Source organism: Rattus norvegicus, chromosome 6, assembly GCF_021556685.1.
Source record: "Rattus norvegicus strain SHRSP/BbbUtx chromosome 6, alternate assembly SHRSP_T2T, whole genome shotgun sequence".
NCBI lineage: Eukaryota > Metazoa > Chordata > Mammalia > Rodentia > Muridae > Rattus > Rattus norvegicus.
In genome coordinates, this window is record NC_141539.1 from 111,108,780 (window position 1) to 111,126,563 (window position 17,784).

The following is a 17,784-nucleotide window of genomic DNA, read 5'->3' on the forward strand; positions in this document are numbered from 1 at the left end:
ATACATTTGAAAGGATGTGTTAGTAAACTCCTAAATTCTCTAATGGTACCAATGTGGTGGTTTGAATAGGTCCGGCCCATGGCACTATTGGGAGGTGCGGCCTTGTTGGAGAAGGTGTCACTTTGGAGACAAGCTTTGATGTCTCAGGTGCTTAAGCTCTGCCCATTGTGGATCTTAGTCTCCTCCTTGCTGCCTGTGGACCAAAATGTAGAACTCTCGCTTCCTTCTCCAGCCCATGTCTGCCTGCACGCTGCCATGCTTCCTGCCATGATGATAGACTAGCACCAATTAGTTTTCCTTTATAAAAGTTGGCTCAGCCATAGTGTCTTTTCACAGCAATAAAACTCTAAGACAATCAGTTAATAACAGTTTAGTGTTTCTGCCTTTCATATCATCCATTAATTTGTAAAACAATTAAGATACTAAGATCTGTGGTCAGTGGGTAAGTGAGGGCAAAGGGTAAGAAATAAGAATGCCTCTAAGGGGTTGGGGATTTAGCTCAGTGGTAGAGCGCTTGCCTAGCAAGCACAAGGCCCTGGGTTCAGTCCCCAGCTCCAAAAAAAAGAAAAGAAAGAAAGAAAAAAAAAAAAGAATGCCTCTCAATCCCTCCCTCCCTCCCTCCCTCCCTCCCTCCCTCCCTCCCTCCCTCCCTCCCTTCCTTCCTCCCTTCGCATTTCCTTGATGATTAATGATGGTGGACACTTTTTTGTGATATATTGGCTTTTGATATGAAGTGATGAAATATGTTTATTAGCTTGTTATATCAAAGCACCAACATTGTATATACAACTTTTTTTTTTTAAGATTTATTTATTTCATGTATGTGAGTACACTGTCGCTGTCTTCCAGACACACCAGAACTGGGTATCTTCAGACCCATAGTGGTTGCTGGGGATTGAACTCAGGACCTCTGGAAGAGCAGTCAGTGCTCTTAACCGCTGAGCCATCTCTCCAGCCCGTATATACAACTTCTATTTTACCAATTATACCAAAACTGAAGCCGGAAACAAGACACAAAAAGAAGGATGGAACGCGATGCAGAGAGCCACGGCTACACAGAGCACCAGGGTGACTCTGGGAAAATACGCTGAGACTTAAAGGATGAGCCTCTACCAAGGGAAGAAGAGAGGTAAAGAGGTTCAGAGCGACTGCAGTCCTCTCAGTCGTTCATAGGCCTGATCATCTGCTTTCAGAGCTTAGACCAGCAGGCGGCCACATGGTAATGATCTTGGCAAAGTTGCCCATAAACATTCGCTAAAGTCTCTGTTCAGGGGATGCTTCTCCTGAAAACTCAACTAAGGAAAAAGGCAAGCAGGCACACAGACTGCGTGACAGCCCTGACTATACATATTACACAGCAAAAGGCCCAGAACGAAGCAAACCCCAAACTAAGGAAACGTCCTTTCTTGAGCATCAGCTCACCTACCCAGAAAGCACTCAGTTCCCTACAGCCAGCCTCCCGAAAGCACACTGACAATTCTTAAGGAAAGCTCCAGAAGGCAGACTGAAGAGATAGCTCTGTGGTTTAGAAGTTTAAAGCACTTGTTGCTTCTGCAGAAGACCTGGGTTTGATTCCCAGCTCTCACAAATGAGCTCACAACTATCCCTAACTCCAGAGGCTATGACGCCTCTTCTGTCATACTTGGGCATCAGACACACGTGATATGGCATACATATTACATGCATATGGCATATATGCAGACAAAATACTCATACATATAAAATAGAATAAATCTGAAAAAACTTAAAAGACAGACTGTAGGAACCAAGCCAATGTGAAAACACCAACTTAGATTAGTCTCCTATGAATGATATCTGAGACAAGACAGACTTGTTAAAAGTGAATTTGGTATAAGAGATTTCATTATTGCCTACGGTACTAGTTTAATTCTAAAGGGAGAAGAACTGCAGGTTGCTAAGATGTGTTTAATGGTAGAAGAACGAGGAGAGGACAGCAGGGAGTAAGCGTTACGCTTATGGCAATGAACAGTCAGATTCCACCTTCTCCATCTCAGGTGAGGAAGGAGACCAAGGTCACTGCCAACACCTAGATTTAACAAGGTCTGGCACACATTTGCCCAACCGCCTTATTTCCTAGAAGAGAGAATTATGAGCATCTTACTTTCTCCTAGAATATTAAAAATGTTTTTCGGGCTGGAGAGATGGCTCAGAGGTTAAGAGCACTAACTGCTCTTCCAGAGGTCCTGAGTTCAAATCCCAGCAACCACATGGTGGCTCACAGCCATCTGTAATGGGATCTGATGCCTGGTGTGTCTGAAGATGGTTACAGTGTACTTACATATAATAAATAAATAAATCTTTTAAAAAATGTTTTTTTTAATTTAGTGAAAGGAGCCTTTCCAGATTTTGTAAGGACTTAAAGGTTGGTCATAAAATTCTTACTAAAGCAAGGCTGTGCGGGGTGATATGTGACATAAATTACGGACTTTGCTGTGTTCCTCCAAAGGACTCCACAATTCAGACCTCCAACTGGTACTCAGAGGAGTGAACACGGTTTAAATGTCCCCTCACACTGTGTTCCACTACAATCAGAAGAACCACTTACTCTGACTGCGTATGACATCTGAGAAACCATCTGAAGTTGAGCTCATTCTAAGGCAATGACTCAATGCATTAGTAGAGGCTGAAGGGTTCGCCTTTTTTAAAATATTTATTTATTTTATGTACACTGTAGCTGTCTTCAGACATATCAGAAGAGGGCATCAGATCTCATGACAGATGGTTGTGAGCCACCATGTGGTTGCTGGGAATTGAACTCAGGACCTCTGGAAGAGCAGTCAGTGCTCTTAACCGTTGAGCCATCTCTCCAGCCCGACTCACCTTTTTTTAAAAGTTTTTTTTAAAGATGTATTTATTTATGTGTATGCATATTCTGCCTGCATGTATGTACATGTAACACATATGTGTCTACAGGTCAGAAGATGGTCACATTACATCCTCTGAAACTGAAGTTACAGATGGTTTTGTGGTACTGTGAGGCTGCTGGTTTTGAACCTAGGTCCTCTGCAAGAGAAACAAAGGCTTTTAACTGCTGAGCCATCTCTCCAACCCCAACCTTCGGAGGCTACAGCTTACAGAAAGCACTGGAGGAACAGAATTGTTAAACATGCAGAAATGACACTGGTCATCTGGAAGGCTGGAAGAGTGCTGTCTAAAACCTGGTGATCTTTACTAGTCTCTGGAGACAGCCTTTCCCATGAACCACCCGCCCCCAACACTGAGCAATCCTCTCAGTCACCAGCACCTATCTTCATGCTTGTTACCAGTCCTTCCTCCCCTAGCCTCAGCATGGCTTATCGGGCAGTAGGCTCCTTCTCACGGTTAGAGTTACAAATGCATGGCTGAAGAGATGGCGCTATGCCTAAGCTTTGTTGTGATCATGTGGAAACTTCCCCCAAAGTTTTACTGTGTTTAAATGTGTTAGAAAAATAAAGTGCTTGATCAGACTCCAGCAGTATTTGACCTAGCACTGCTGACCAGAGCTTCATTTTTACCTCATGACGGGACCCGCACACCAACCCCAACCCACTGCCTTTCATCAGCATGAAATCTGCCTTCCAAAAATAATGTGTGATAATGTTTAGTGTTCCTTTGGACATCACGATTCTATCCTTGTCACCTTGCACTAACACAACCATGTGAGAACTATTTGGATACTTGAAAATCCAAGCAATTGAACTTTCGGGTTGGACTAATTCATACAAACTGCCGGGCTTTCTAACATTTAATATTTTCCTTAAAAAAAAAAATTAAGTTTTCTACCAAGTAAAATAACTGTAGTTATTTAATAGCAAAGCTCATGTCTTGCCAACCCCCCCCCCCATGAAAGGCACCTCCCTTCACCCCAACATCATTATAGAAACCAGTAGGTAGCCAAAATAAGGACTAGGGAACTGAGCCACACTCGTGAGTAATCAGAGCCCACAGAGTCTATAGGCTGAAACGATGAACTAATCTATTTATTGGTTTTCTAGGTAGGGTTTTGCCTTATAGTACTGGGTGGCCTGAATTTGTAAAAACCTTCTTGCCATAGTCCAAGCAAATGATGTTGCTTTTTGTTCTTGTTTTCTGAGACAGGATTTCTCTGTGTAGCCTTGGCTATCAGGGAACTCCCCCTGTATACCAGACTGGCCTTGAACTCAGAAACCTGCCTACCTCTACCTCCCAAGTGCTGGCATTAAAGGCATATAACACTAAGTTAGATGAAAATGATGTTTTTAACTTTCCCACAATTAAAAAAATTTGATTATATATCACCTGCTTTCCAATAAATAAGGTGTGCTTAGTTTTTCTTCTTAAATTCTGCAGAATTACCTAGGCAACACACCGAACAACTGCTGATTTTGTCTACTAGAATACTAAGCCCTTAGGGTCTACTGCTGCTGTTCTGAAGGCAGGGTCTAACTATTGAGGCCTTGGCTGGGCTGGACTCAACCGGCATCAAACTTGGGGGACCTCACCAGTGGATCCTACTTCTGAAGGATCACTGAAGCTTACCTCCCTGGTGCTGGGATTACAGCCTTCAGTAACCATGCAGCACTGCAATGCCTGGCTAACAGCAAAATACTTGTAGTAATTACAATTCTCTGATTAAACAGAGGCATCTAAAACTGCTCCAGAAATGACGTCATGGAACAGGAAGTAATAAAATTATGTTTCTAGATAACAGTTTCTAATGAAAAGCAAACCAAAATTCACAACTTAAAGAGAGAAAAGGTGTTAACTGTATTAGCAGAGTAGTTGATGTCAAGACTGTGAATGCTCACACTAAACCTGTCAACAGAGTGAGAAAATGGTCACTCATCTAGAATTCTATCTTCTTGGATTAGTCTAAGCAGTGGCTAGGAGCAGGTTCTTGAGCTGGTCCAGAAACCTGCCTGCTGACCAATTCCATTACCAAACATTCAAGATAACACCCTGCCTATTTCGGAAGCTGTGTAAGTAGTTTGGGGCAATAAAGCACTTAGGAATAAACCAGAACAGTGCTCACCTGGGGGAAGGAACAAGGACAAGTTTCAAGAGCCTGAAAACTTTTATGGTACATTTGACCTTAAGTCTGCTTGAAACTGAGATTCAAAGACTAGAAGAGAAGCCAGCTGAGTTACATGATTGTTTACCGATGAAAGCCCACACATTTATCTCAGGGACAATGTTCCTGGAACAAAACATGAAACAGTTTATCTGAAAGGTACCTGTCATTTTTGACCACAGCCTGCTAAAGACACAAACGGAGTTCACACGGATGCACAGTGACCTGGCCACCTGTCGATGCTGGTCTGACCTCACACAGTACTGCACCAGGACCTAAAGGAACCTGAATGTGCCCAAGCCCTGGCTCTCTGCCTGGCCCCCTTACCACCACGACTTTCTTTGTATCCCAGCCCATTCCTGCTCACAGAACACTAAAGACAGAACCATCTGGCCACCTGTTGCAACAACTGTTGGGGGAAGGGCATCAGAAAAAACCATTAACAATACTATCTATTCTAAGAGACAATTCAACAAACAAAACTAGGGCTCCTTGAAGAAATGGGAACCCTGGATCCTAGGACCAATCTGAAAATATACAACATCAGGTATCTTATAGTGCCAGAAAATGAGGAAGCCCTCAAAAGCAAACCCCCAGGATGGGAGTACGTGAAAGCCCAAGAAAGCTGCCCTGCACAGCAAAGTTGAAAACAAGTTGATCACCAAGAAAAAGTATTAATGGATTGTAATCTCAAGTACACAGTAGCTAAGACTCTGTACAGGTAATGCATGATTAAACAACTGAGGGAGAAGGGACAAATCTCTCTCAGAAGACTAATGCCACACCCTCTAGGAAGTGAATCTAACTCACCACTCCTTATGTGTGGGCTGGCTTCACTAAATGACTTCATCCCAAAGAGCACAGTGTAAAAAGAGCTACAGTGGAGAAGCCTGACAAACACCAATTCAGACAGATGATCTTTGACAAGTCATGTGCTGTGGTAAGAATGACATCTGACCTCTGCAGTCTCACACCCCATACACACGAACCCAGTTTTATCCTGAGGAAACCATCTGACAATCCCAATAAGAGCCATCCTAGGACTGGAGAGGTGGCTCAGCAGTTAGAAGCAGACTGCTCTTCCACAGGACCAGGGTTTGGTTCTCAGTGCCCACATAGTGGCTAATAACCCCTCTAACTCCAGTTTCAGGAATCCAACACCCTCTCCTGGTCTCTGTGGACAACAGGTTCACACACGGTGCACAGACATACAAGCAACACTCATACACATAAAATAAACTTTAAAGTCATTTAAACTTATTATTAGTGTGAAGATACAATTCCCTTCAATTTGGCTCCTATCTACACTCTTGACTCCTACCTATCTTCTTCAGGTCATGGTCAGCCATGACATAATACTGAGTAGAAGATTTTAAGGACAACCACTAACCTTGTGAGTCCTGCCTAGAAGCTCTAGTACAGAATAAAAGTACTCTTGACAACGGCATCAACTTTCTTTTTTTGAGGGACAGTACAGGATGTTGTCAGCTGAGATGAAAGCTTCTGGGCTGCAGGGATGGCAGCAGTTAAGAGGGCTGCTGCTCTTGCAGAGCACCAGGTCAAGTCCAAGACCATGTGAGAGCTCACCATTATTAGTGACTGCAGTGTCAGGGGATCCAAGGTCTTCCGACCTCTCTGGGGACCAGATATGAACGTGGTCCAAAGATAGACATTTGAGCCAGTCAGTGGTGGGGCATGTCTTTAATCCCAGTGTTCAACAGGCAGAGGCAAGTGGATCTTCAAGTTCAAGGCCAGCCTGGTCTACAGAGTGAGGTCCAGGACAGTCAAGCTACACAGAGAAACCCTTGAAAAATTAAAAAAACAAAACTGGAAATATATACAATCAAAACACCCATACATGTAAAATGAAATAATTTTTTTAAAAAAAGATGAGAGATTCTACGATGGCCATGATAGCTCATGCCAGCAATCTCAGCACTTGGGAAAACACAAGATCAGGAAGGTGTTAAGACCATTCTAAGCTATACAGAGTTCAAGGCCAACCAGGTTATGTTAGAATTGGCCTCAAAAAACAAACAAAAAATAAAAATAAAAAAACCAAAATAACACACAAAGAGAAGAAAAATGATGGAAGGTTCTAGAGTCTGACACTCTGGTCTATGTTCAAATCACAGTCACATCACTTACTGGTTGTAAAGCCTTAGACAGGTTCCTTAACCTCTGTGCTTCACTCATGAAGTAAGGACATAGTTGTGTATACTTCACCAATAACTGAGGGTTAAGGCCTGGCACAGTGCCTGGCACACTAGCACCCAGTGAAATGTTACTGTCAGGAGGACTACTGGACTATCACAGCTGTCTGTGAGTCCTAACTCAGAACCTAACCCATCAGGTTATCCTCATACTTCCTGCTGAACTGTATTAGGAGATGTTCACCATCATTAGTGATTGCAGTGTCAGGGGATCCAAGGTCTTCCAAACCAAAGGACAATTGGGGCACAAAGTGGATTAGAATTTCCAAGGCCCTGCATGGTCACTGCATGGGAATACAAACAACTAGGTCCATCTTCAGGGAAACAGCAAGATCCTGGAAACTATAGGGTACAAAAGCCTAGCAAAGCAGGTATTCCATGTTTTTAGATGGCAGCAAGGGACAGTACATGCCGGAAGTAGAGTCTTAAAGAGGGAACCTCAATTGAGAAAAGGCCTCCGACAGACCAGCCTGTGGGCATGCCTGTGGGGCATGTTCTTGATTGATAGTTGAGAGAGCTGGTCCAACTCAATGGAGGCAGTACACCCTGGGCAGATGGGGCTGGATAATATAAAAAAAACAAACTGAGCAACCCACGACGAACAGGCCAGTGAGCCCCATCCCACCATGAGCTGTTTCAGTTTCTGCCTCCACATTCTTGCCCTGGCTTCCTGGACTACATGTAAGCCTAAGCTGCTTTTTCATGTGTTGTATCACAATAGAAACCCTAACCAACACAGTAAGGAATCCAAGCTGAACTCTAGCATTTCTGGAATGTGGGTTTTAATCTGATAAGGAATAAATTACAAGAATAATCCAACAGGAAACTAGGCCTACTGGCTCATGCCTGTAATTCTAGCACTTGTGAGGCATTTGATCAACTTTGAGACCAGCCTCAGACTACAGTGAGCACCAAGACAGACAGACAGACAGAGAGAGAGACACAGAGACACAGACACCACACACACAGGCATGTGCAGAGCCAGGGGTAGTAATCTATACCTACAATTCCAACATTTGGGAAAAAGAGAGGAAGAATGTAAGAGTTATCTTCAGCTACACAGCAAGTTTGAGCCTAGCCTAGGCTACCGTCTTAAGTTGAGGCGGGGTGGAGCGGGGAGAGGGGGGCAGTTAGGTAAAGTGAGTATTCTAGACGATCTAGTTCAACTTCCTGCACAAAGGAACATGTAAACCACAGGTTGCCAATGTATCTTAAAGGCGAAGAGCACTGACAGAATTTACTTTCTTTTCTTTTGTAAAACTTATTTTCATTTTTAATTATGTATGTCTGTGTAAAGGTGCAGGCATCTCCAGAATTATAGTTACAGATGGTTGTGAACCCCACAGTGGGGTGCTAGGAACCAAACTCAAGCCCTCTGAAAGCATGCTAACGCATACATTCCACTTAGCCATCTCTCTGGCCCCTACCCTGATTTTCCAGTCAAGAGCAAATATCAAGTCTATCAACTGTATTTCTGAAGTCAGAAGATCATGTAGATTATACTGAGAACAAACCAAACTTACACAGTAAGCAGCACCCAACACTAAATTCTTTCAGCGTGCTCACACTGCTTAAGCTAATGTGATCAAGGATGGGTTCCTGTGCAGCTGCTGAGATGCAGAGATGGTAACTTCCAGGCCCTGCTGGGACAGCAGGCAGATGCTCTCTCTCTTCCTACTTCTATCAGCATCTGCTACATTAACTTACCACAGGCTAAGATAAATAGGCTTAACTGGAAGGGGTGGAGAGCAGGAAAGAAGAGAGGAAAAGAGAGAGGGAGGGAGAGGATGAGAATGAAGGACCAGTTGCTGCCCTAACAACACTTCTGCGGGGGTGAAGCCAGATCAAATGTTTTTTTTCATACTGTTCCAGAGTTATTTACGGTAAAAACCTCCAGCATGACCCTTTTAGGCACAAACAAAGCCTTGTTCTCTTTTAACAACTAGTCCCTTGATTTCCCACACACTATGTTGAACAATGAAGTTGGGGCGCAGGATAAAGCAGATGACATCAACCTCCCTCAAGTCTGAGGCCCAAATTCTGGTCTGTGTCCAGCTGGATGATTTCACAGAGGGCCCTACTGTCTAGGCTGCAGGCTGCACATGAATCTGGGAGCAGTGCTTTAGCATCAACCACCAGTCAGCAACTGGCAAAATCGCTGTACCCCTCCGGGTTACTTTTATAATTTGCTCTATTTCCTAAAAGCTGGACTCATGACTTCAGAAGTTATCACTGATTTCAAAATCTAAGCAGTCCCCTTTTCTAGATGACTTAGAAGACACAAAGCTGTAGACAACTGGTCACTGTGTAAGAGTTCAAAGAAGAAACATTATCCTTTAACTTTTATGAAGAAAGAAATACAAGGTCAAGGCTCAAGTAAAAGCTAAAGACTTCTATGTAATACAAAAAGAAACTAGACTGTAATGCGATCCTATGTTAATGTACCAGGTGGCCTTCTGTAGCAAACCACCTTGTTATTGGTCTGGTTTTAATCCACTGGTAATAGTTACATTATAAATATCAATTTAAAAGGACCATATTTTCCCTAAAGAAAAAAGGTGAGCCCAAGTAAGGATTCACGTAGTAGTGACTGATGAAAGAGCGGCTTCTTCTGAGAAATAAGCAACAAGTATGCTACTGTTTTCCCTCTACAGTACAGAAATGTTCTCAACATAGACACCAGAAATGTAATCTCCTAAGAACCTGGAAACTAGGGGTTGGGGATTTGGCTCAGCGGCAGAGCGCTTGCCTAGGAAGCGCAAGGCCCTGGGTTCAGTCCCCAGCTCCGGAAAAAAAAGAACCAAAAAAAAAAAAAAAAAGAACCTGGAAACTTACATGCACTACATGTATCTCACACTGTCCAGCATGGATGTTCATGTCTGCAGTCCCTACACTTAGACCCATCAGCTCCCATGACAGCTCTTATTAGGTCCTTAAGCAGCAAGATGGCATCTATATTACTGTGGTTGGGGAGGGGACACTTCCAGCCTCAAACATGGGTAGCAAAGTCTTTACAATCTAGTACTAGGGATGGGTCAGCACCACTCATGCTGTGCTGCGAGTGGGGAAGAGTGATGAGGTACAGTTGGACATCCAACACAAAGTGTGACTGAAACAAGCCTTTGCATGAGACGCCCACACACACCATGGCTAGCTACCCAGACCACTCAAATATCCTTTATCCCACCAATCACGTCCTCCTCGACTTTTCACTACTGAGAACCATTTTTTCCACTTTATATTTTATCTTTGTTATTTCCACTATAACTCATAAATCAGGTAGGGAAAATACTAAATATTAAAGAAATATTTTTAAATAAGTAGAAGAATCACAAGCAGAATACTCAGAACCCCTCTCATTAAAACCTTCCAAATCACTGGACAGTGGTGGCACACACCTTTAATCCCAGCACTCGGGAAGCAGAGGCAGGCAGAGCTCTATGAGTCCAGCCTGGTCTACAGAGTGAGTTCCAGGTCAGCCAAGGCTACATAGTAAGACCCTATCTCAAAAAAAAAAAAAAAAAAAAGGAAGGAAGGAAGGAAGGAAGGAAGAAGGGAAGGAAGAAAGGGAACCAAAACCAAACAATGGAACAGAGATAGAGAGATTGACTGATTGACTTTAAAAAATGGCGTTGGTGGCACAGGCCTTTAATCCTTGGGAGGCAGAGGCAGGTGAATCTAGAGTAGTTTGGGCCAGCCTGGTTAGCAAGTGAGTTCTGGGATGGCCAGGGCTAGAAACCAAAAAAAAAAAAAAAAAAAAACAAAAAGAATCATTGCACATCTGGTCATTTCAATCCCACATGAGGCCAGAGAACAACTCAGTGGAACAAAGGCCAACAGGTTCCCTGAATACAGTCTCACTCAGCTCAGGTGTTTTAACTCCCTGAGCTCTACCATCACTGCCCCTTACATAGGGACTCATGAGAGGGACTAAGGAACTGAGCCTGCACACTCTACACTTAGTGCCGTTGCTAGCAATTCAGTTCAAATCTATGATGGAGATCCGGACTCTCTTCATTCACTGTTCTACAGGGATTGGTGGTTCTCCCCTGTAATCCCAGCACTTGGGAGGCAGAGGCAGGAGGACCAGGAGTTCAGAGTCATCCTCTGCTATCCTGTGCTACATAAAACACTATCTCAAGCCCTTCCCCCAACCCTAGAAAAGAAAATAAGAGCTGAGCATTGTGGTAAATTCCCATAATCCCAACAGGCAAGAGGGATTGCAGTAAATTCAAGCTCAGCGTGAGTTATGCAGAGTCCCCATGTTCAAACAAACAAGCAAAAAATATAGGGGCTTGGGGAGATGGCTCAGACAACAGTAAGATGAGCACCTGACCTGAGTTTGGCCCCTCAGCACCCACTTAAAAAGCCAAATGCAGCAGGGAGTGCATACCTACAATCCCAGCTCTGTGGAGGCCAAGTCAGGAGAAGCCCTAGAGCTTGCTTGACAGCCAGTCTTGGGGAGATCCAAATTCAGTAAAGGATTTTGTTTTAAAAAAAATCATAGGGGCTGGGGATTTAGCTCAGTGGTAGAGCGCTTACCTAGGAAGCGCAAGGCCCTGGGTTCGGTCCCCAGCTCCGAAAAAAAGAACCAAAAAAAAAAAAATCATAGATAGATAGATAGATAGATAGATAGATAGATATAAAGAAAACTACATTATGGAGGCATTATGACATTATGGATATTAATAAGAAAGTACCACACGGGGTTGGGGATTTAGCTCAGTGGTAGAGCGCTTGCCTAGGAAGCGCAAGGCCCTGGGTTTGGTCCCCAGCTCCGAAAAAAAGAACCAAAAAAAAAAAAAAAAAGAAAGTACCACACTACACCAAGAAGGCTGTCCTGTCAAGCAGTATATAACCAAAGCATATAAGAGGTACCCCACATAGGAGGTACCCCAAAGCCAAGAATAGGCCAACTTAATAAGCCGTAGGCTCATCACAGACCTGCACTGCGGCCTGACATGGAAGCAGGAGCTATGTGCTTGGGGAGGCTTTTGAAGCAGAAAGGATACTGTAGGAGCCCTTGAGGTAGAATCTGAGCCTTCAGGAAGCAGAGCCAAGTTCATAGATACTATGGTTGCAATGCTGCTGAGGGCTTCTACATAAATACAAAATACATACATTACATAGAAATAAATGTTGAAAGAAGTCCACTGTGTAGTCATGGCGCATGCTTTTAATCCTAGCACTAGGGAGACAGAAGCAGGCAGATCTCTGAGTTCAAGGTCAGCCTGATCTACAGAACAGTCAAAGCTACACAGAGAAACCCTGTCTTTTTTTTTTTTTTTTTTTTTTTTTGGTTCTTTTTTTCGGAGCTGGGGACCGAACCCAGGGCCTTGCGCTTCCTAGGCAAGCACTCTACCACTGAGCTAAATCCCCAACCCCAAAACCCTGTCTTTAAAAAAAAAAAAAAAAAAAAAATCCGGGGGCTGGAGAGATGGCTCAGTGGTTAAGAGCACTGACTGCTCTTCCAGAGGTCCTGAGTTCAAATCCCAGCAACCACATGGTGGCTCACAGCCATCTGTAATGGAATTTGATGCCCTCTTCTGGTGTGTCCAAAGAGAGTTGCAGTGTACTTATATATAATAAATAAATCTTTAAAAAAAATCCATACTCTGAGAACTATTCATTAAAAAGTATAAAGTCAGAGCTGGAGCGATGGGTCAGTGGTTAAGAGCGCTAACTGCTCTTCCTGAGCCCTTCCCAGCACCCCCACGGCAGCTCACGTGGCTGTACTTCCAGGGGATCTGACACCCTCACACCAGTGCTTATAAAATAAAGTTCAATAAAATCTAAAAGTATAAACTCTGCATTTGTCCTGCTTGTGTGAATTGTAAATTTGGGGTAATCAAATGGTCTTCTTTAAATCACTGAAAAACAGAGCAGCATCTTGTCATAAGATAAAATACAAACTACTATATTGATAGCCATAGTGCAGATAAAAATATTTTCTCTCCATTTCAGAACAAACGTTCAACCAGTGTCTGTGCAGGCGCGGTGCTGCATGCCTCACGGCCACAGCACTTGAGAGGCTGAGGCCAGCTTGTGCTATGAAGACTGTTTAAAAAAAAAACTCGGGGTTGGGGATTTAGCTCAGTGGTAGAGCGCTTGCCTAGGAAGCGCAAGGCCCTGGGTTCGGTCCCCAGCTCCGGAAAAAAAGAACCAATAAAAAAAAAAACAAAAAAACAAAAAAACTCAGCAGTCAGGAGACAAAAGCAAGCAGATCTTTGAGTGTGAAGCCAGCCTGGTCTACACATTGAGTTCCAGGACAGCCAGAGCTATAGAATGAGACCCTGCCTTTACCATTAATAATAACAACAACAACTATAATAAAAAATCTCGGCTTCACAGTGGTAACACACCTTTAATGCCAGTACTCAGGAAGAGGCAGGTGGGTCTCTGAGTTCAAGGCTAGCTAGAGTGAGTTCTAAGACAGCCACAGCTACAGAGAAACCCTGTCTGAGAAAAATCAAAACTAAACCAAAAAAATCTCTTCTTCTGGTTTGAAAATCCCCTGCCTTCCTCTTCTCTAATTCCACTCCACATAGTAAAATGATGACTATTAAATTTAGTGCCATCATTCTAGCCTTTAAATTCACGGCAATGTGTTGTGACATCAGTAGGACCCTAAAATACATTTGAACTTATGAATCGATAGCAGATCAGCGGGAGATGGAAAATGCCCTTGTGTTTCTTGATCCCACATGAAGTGCAGAGCACTATCCACGAGGTAAGCAGCCTTCTTTGTCAGTCTGGAACGCGAGGGAAGTATGCTCTATTAATAAGCTACGTCCCAGGCCCCATACAGCACCAGCTGTCAAGTATTCAAAGCAAAAGGAGAAAACTGAACCTGATTACATATTTATTCCTTATCCTTTTACAAGAAATATGGGGAGGGAGGTGTGAGCTGCCAGGCGCAGGTAATGGGGACCTGAGGTCCTCTATAGGAGTAGTATTGTCCTTAATGCCAAGCCACTTCTCTGGCCCCAACACACTAATTTTAAATAATCCTTTTTAAACAAGTGGGGAATTTAAAATTTTTTGTTATGATTTATTATGTATGTGCAAGTTATGCACATGTGTACATGTGGAAGTTTACAGGACAACTTCTGAGAGTTGATTCTCACTAACTACCACGTGGGTTCCAACAGTTGAACTTAGGCTTAATGACAAACGTCTTTACCTATTGAAACATCCTACCAGTCCATGGGTGGTGAAATCTTAATATGTTCTGAGTATCACATGACATTAAGGAATCATGACGGGATTTCATGTGTTTTGTTTCGAGAGAGGGATCTGAACATGTTAAACCAGACAGCTCTCACACTCACGGGCTTCAACGATCTTACCTTACTCAGTCTGGACTTACCTAACCCTTCTCCCTCAGTCTCCTCAGGATTACAGACACACACAACCATACCTAACTCACCGTTATTTCTGAAAGGGTGTTTTATATGGCTATAAAACGCAGTAGTCATGTTCCTATTTTTTTTAAGAGATTCAAGCTGACATCAGCTAGACTGAAATACTAATACTGGGGGTTTCCTGGAATTGAGACAATTTAACCAAAAATAATAAAAGGAAAAGGATGAAGATTAAACAAGTATGGATCCTAAATAGTTGCAAACTCCGGGTAACATGCAAATGGATACATTCTTTATAAGAATGAAAATAAAACACTGCCCAAAGCAACCTGTGTTGGTGATAAAACTCAGGACTTTGACATCATAATTTTTACTTTTTATTTCACTTGAAAAACCAGATGGGACAAAAGGGCCCATGTGTTTGCAAGGCAAGTTTCATCATGAGCGAGAGAGTACAATCCCTGCACGTGCAAGGCTGAGGTAGAAGGATAGAGGGTTCCAGGCCAACCCGGGCTTCCAGTGAGGCCTCAAACCAAACAAAGAGTGGAGGGAGTGCTGCTCCCTCCACGTTCACATCTCCACCATGCCAGTGACACCACACTAACACAGCTGCTTCCGGTCTTCTTTTCTTTTTAAGTATCCGGCTCAATTCATTCCTAGGTGTTATCTACTTGGCTTTTGGGTTTAAGATTCCAGTAGTCCAATTAAGATGGTTAGGGGTGAGACACAGCAGACAAAGGGAGGATAACTGAGTGTGGGTGAAATACTAGTGAGTTGAAGCACAAACTCCTGCTGGTGATACCCCTTTGCTAGGCGCTGGCCCATGCCCAGATATTCACTACTGGAAGGCTGGACCATGCATGGTTCCTGCTTGCTGAATGCTTACTAGAAGCAAGGCGACATATGAACACTCTAGAAAATATGAACAGGAAAACAATTCCTACCCTTAGAAAGGCTACTGATAGGGAGAATAAGAATAAGCAGAGACAGTTACAGAGAGTACTGCTCAGGGGACTCCATTTGGAACACAAATTGGAAACTAACAACATATGAAGCTTCAAGACAGATCTCATGAGGAGGAGCACGACAGCACGTGTGTCAGACAGGCAGCAGTGAGCCCAGGAAGGGTTTTCAAACACAGGACTCAAGGAGAGACAGCAAGGCTGAAGAGCTCAGCTTCTTGGATTGTAGGCACCACTCCTCTTCTACTCTGGGGCCAGCATTATCAAACCCCAAACATTGTATCTGTGTCTTTAAAATGTACCACCACCACTTTCCTGGTTGACAGTTCAATATTTAGAGGGATAATTAAAAAGATGGCACACGGGGTTGGGGATTTGGCTCAGTGGTAGAGTGCTTGCCTAGCAAGCGCAAGGCCCTGGGTTCGGTCCCCAGCTCCGGAAAAAAAAAAAAAGATGGCACACGAAACAATAGCCCTGAAAAATCAGAGCTGTCCGGTTTTTCCTCTCCTAAATAAAGTTTGTAACACTATCACTACCATGGCCCAATACTTTAAATAGAAACAATATGACTAAAGCTTGTTAAAACAAAACTGTTCCTGGCTGGAGAGATGCTCTGAGGTTTAGATCACTTACTGCACTTTCAGAAGACCCAACTTGGGTTCCCAGCACGCATATGGTGGCTCATAACTATCTTAAATGTCAGTTCTAGGAAATCTAATGCCCTGTTCTGGCCTCCATGGGCTCTAGGCACCCACAAGGTACACGTACAAACATGCAGCCAAAACGCTTATATGCATAAAACAAAATAAATAATTAAAAAAGAAACCTTAAGTAAACTGTATTTGGCTTAAGAATGTGAAGTTTTCCTTCTGTTGGAAAAAAACAAAAAATTTACTAGTGCTTTTTGTGAATGAACACAATTATGCAGTACTCAACCAACTCAACTATTAACAACTCAAAAATCTGGCCAAGCAAAACTCCACTGAAAACCAGAACCATACGGCATTAAGTAAAGTAGCTGTCAGCATACATGGATCCAGATGACCCTGGTGTAGCTAACTGATGGGACTAGAGACTATGACCATCTTGTCTGATCAATAATAAATCCCAGGAATCACAAAGGAAGGTTTTAGCACGTTTCCATCCAATTCCAACTCCAACGATTGTTCAGTCATCTACTTGAGCCTCAGTTTCTGTGTTTATATAAATGAGGTCAATGGTACCCACGTGTTCCATAAGGTAGTGTTTGAACTAAACGCACAACCTTATGTGGCACAGGAAGTGACACTTCAGATGCTTAATAAATAACACGTTTTATTAGTCACGGACAACGTTATTGTCTGCTTTATCTGTAGGTGTTGAGGTGTCTTATGATGTCAAACCCCACTGATGCTCTACACATTTCTCAGAAAAATCACGTTATAGCACGATTTTCGAGACTTCACAGACACAAAACCCTGATGACAGCCCGAAGTCGAAAGAGCCCTAGGTCTCTAGACGCTAGGTTCGCCAATGCCTCTCTGCCCCTCCGCCCCTCCAAGGGCCCCGACTTCAGCGCGCAGCCCCGCCCCGCGAACCCCAACGCGCCGGGTGAAGGGGCGGTCCCCACCGCGCGTACTTAGCGTTCAGGGATGGGGTTGGGGGGAGGCCAGGCCAAGCCCCAGCCTCCGCCCGCCGGCCTCCCCCAACCTCAGCCTCCCCTGGACGACGCCTGCCCTCTTGCCACCCGCCACCGCGCCGCCCGGGGCCGCACCTTGAGGTGGGTGCGCAGGCCGCCAGCGCCCCCAGACTGGTCGGTGATCTCGTACGCGCCCGTAACCAGCAAGTCTTTGTGGATCTCCTCGCGGAGACACTTCCGAGAGTTCACGGGTAGATGGAAGGAGATGCCGAGGACCGAGCTGGGGCCGAGAAGGAACAGAAAGAGCAAGGCGGATAGGAGAGGGCCAGGCCAGGATAGTGGGCCAGACAAACCAGACATGGTGCCGGAGCCTCGTTCACCACCCGGGGCCTCTAGCGCGCCGGAACCGGGGAAACCCACGTGACTCGCCTCTAACCTGGCGAGGCCGTCCGCGCCATTTTGGAGATTGGCTAACAGAAAAGGAATGTAAAATAAGTTTTAAAAAGAAGAACACATTTGATAGTATGTCATAACCACGGGTTTCAGGGGCTATAGAGGAGTTCCCAGGAGTTTTTCG

General features: G+C 44.0%; 1 protein-coding gene and 1 long non-coding RNA gene across 3 annotated transcripts in view; one reads left to right on the forward strand and one right to left on the reverse strand.

The window, feature by feature from the left end:
• Positions 1-3,467, forward strand: part of LOC102549675 (uncharacterized) — a 28,031-nt gene extending 24,564 nt beyond the window's left edge. For both annotated transcript variants that reach the window (XR_015623222.1, XR_015623224.1), the window contains exons 4-5: positions 850-1,129; positions 2,935-3,467. This is a non-coding gene — a long non-coding RNA (uncharacterized LOC102549675). The remainder of the gene's footprint in view (positions 1-849; positions 1,130-2,934) is intronic.
• The window catches only part of Tmed10 (transmembrane p24 trafficking protein 10), a 34,867-nt gene extending 17,300 nt beyond the window's left edge, over positions 1-17,567 (reverse strand). The window contains 1 exon segment of the mRNA NM_053467.1: positions 17,343-17,567. Coding sequence (NP_445919.1) covers positions 17,343-17,567 — 225 coding nt within the window.
• Between the last annotated feature and the right edge of the window lie 217 nt (positions 17,568-17,784).